At 40.0% G+C, this 1,672-nt stretch overlaps 1 protein-coding gene across 1 annotated transcript; it reads left to right on the forward strand.

The window, feature by feature from the left end:
- Positions 1–374: 374 nt before the first annotated feature.
- On the forward strand, positions 375–1,199 carry LOC130975227 (protein FAR1-RELATED SEQUENCE 5-like). The gene has a single exon (XM_057900046.1). The coding sequence runs from the start codon at positions 375–377 to the stop codon at positions 1,197–1,199; it is 825 nt and encodes a 274-aa protein (XP_057756029.1).
- The last annotated feature ends 473 nt before the right edge of the window (positions 1,200–1,672 follow it).

The raw sequence follows: 1,672 nt of genomic DNA on the forward strand, positions 1-1,672 counted from the left end.
ATTGGATTTCAAGCTTTGGTTGTCATCAAGGTATCTCCGTTTCAATTTTTTTTAATAATGGAGGTTAGTTTAATTTTAATTTTAATGGAAGTATCTGTCTTTTAAACATTGCTCTGTTTATGGTGTTGGGTTTAGGTTCTGGAATCAGGATTTTAATTCACATTTGCCAGTTGTATGCTGTGGCTAGGTTTGGGGCATTGAAATTAAAATGTTATACTGTACTCTTAAACAGTTGGCTTAGGTTAAGTAGCCTTGGATCTGGTGACTGTAGTTTTTTTTTTAAGGAGTTTAAGTTAGCTTTATGTAGTTGCTGCCATTGGTTCTGTTTATTCACATTTTGGTTCACCAACCTGGATTTTGGCAGGGGTAAAATTATGTCAAGAAACGAGGATGATGTGAAGAATGATTCTGATAATGATTTGGGTGATGATTTCGATTATCAACCGAATGCAGAAGATGATGCTGAAGACGATGATGTGGATTCGCTGGATTCTACTAGCAAGAGTGAAGAAGTTTGTGGTGTAAAAAGAATAGAGAATTTAATGGTGGAGGATATTTGGAACCTGGAGTTTAGGACAGAGAATGAGGCTTGCCAATTTTATAACGCTTATTCTTGTTGGCATGAATTTGTAATGAGGAAGGACGACGTGGTTAGGGATAATCAAGGTAGAATCATTAGCAGGCAATTTGTTTGCAACAAAGAGGGCTGGAGGAATATGAGGTATTTTGATCTGGATGATAGATCAAAGGAGGCAAGGTCACTAACGCGAACCAAGTGTCCAGCTCAGCTTAGGGTAAAGCTTGACTACGGCTGCGGTAGATGGAAGGTATCATGTTTTGTGGAATCTCACAACCACGATCTGATGCCACCCCAATTTGCGCATATGGTTCCAGCCAATCGTCATCTCACTATCACTGATAAAGTCCAAGTGAAAAATCTTCATAATTTTGGTATCAAGACCTGCCATATTATGGGGTATATTGCGTTCCAGAAGGGTGGATATTGTCATGCTAGCTTCACACGCAAAGATTTATACAACCACATTGATCGTTATCGTCAGTCAAAAGTTAAAAACGGGGATGCCAATGCGGCAATAAACTATTTGATTGGCAAGTCAAACAACGATCCGCTGTTCTTTGGAAAGTATATGTTCATTAGTGACGAAAGGCTCGAGCATATTTTTTGGGCAGATGAGTAGTCAATTATCGACTATCACTGTTTTGGAGATATTGTTGCCTTTGATTCAACCTACAAGAAGAATAAATACAACAAGCCTTTGGTCATTTTCTCCGGATGCAATCATCACGGGCAGACTGTTATCTTCGGCTCCGCCCTACTATCCAACGAAACCACAGAGACGTATAAGTGGTTGTTGGAAACCTTTGTTGAAGCGATGGGTGGGAAAATCCTAAAGCAGTAATAACTGACGGAGACCTTGCCATGCGAGATGCAATCAAGAATGTTCTTCCTGATGCGACCCATCGGTTATGCGGATGGCATCTGTAGAGAAATGCATGTGAAAATATAAAGAATCCTAATTTCCTGCGCGATTTTGAGGGTCTTATATACGACAACAACGACCACAGAAACTTTGATCAGAGATGGGCAGCCATTTTGGATAAGCACAACCTTGTTGGGAGTACTTGGATGGAAAAGACGTACGAAACTCGT

This window comes from Arachis stenosperma, chromosome 4, assembly GCF_014773155.1.
Source record: "Arachis stenosperma cultivar V10309 chromosome 4, arast.V10309.gnm1.PFL2, whole genome shotgun sequence".
Classification (NCBI taxonomy): domain Eukaryota; kingdom Viridiplantae; phylum Streptophyta; class Magnoliopsida; order Fabales; family Fabaceae; genus Arachis; species Arachis stenosperma.

What these genes read in the sequence shown, in the direction of transcription:
- LOC130975227 (XM_057900046.1), top strand. Translation starts at nt 375, where the DNA reads ATGTCAAGAAACGAGGATGATGTGAAGAATGATTCTGATAATGATTTG.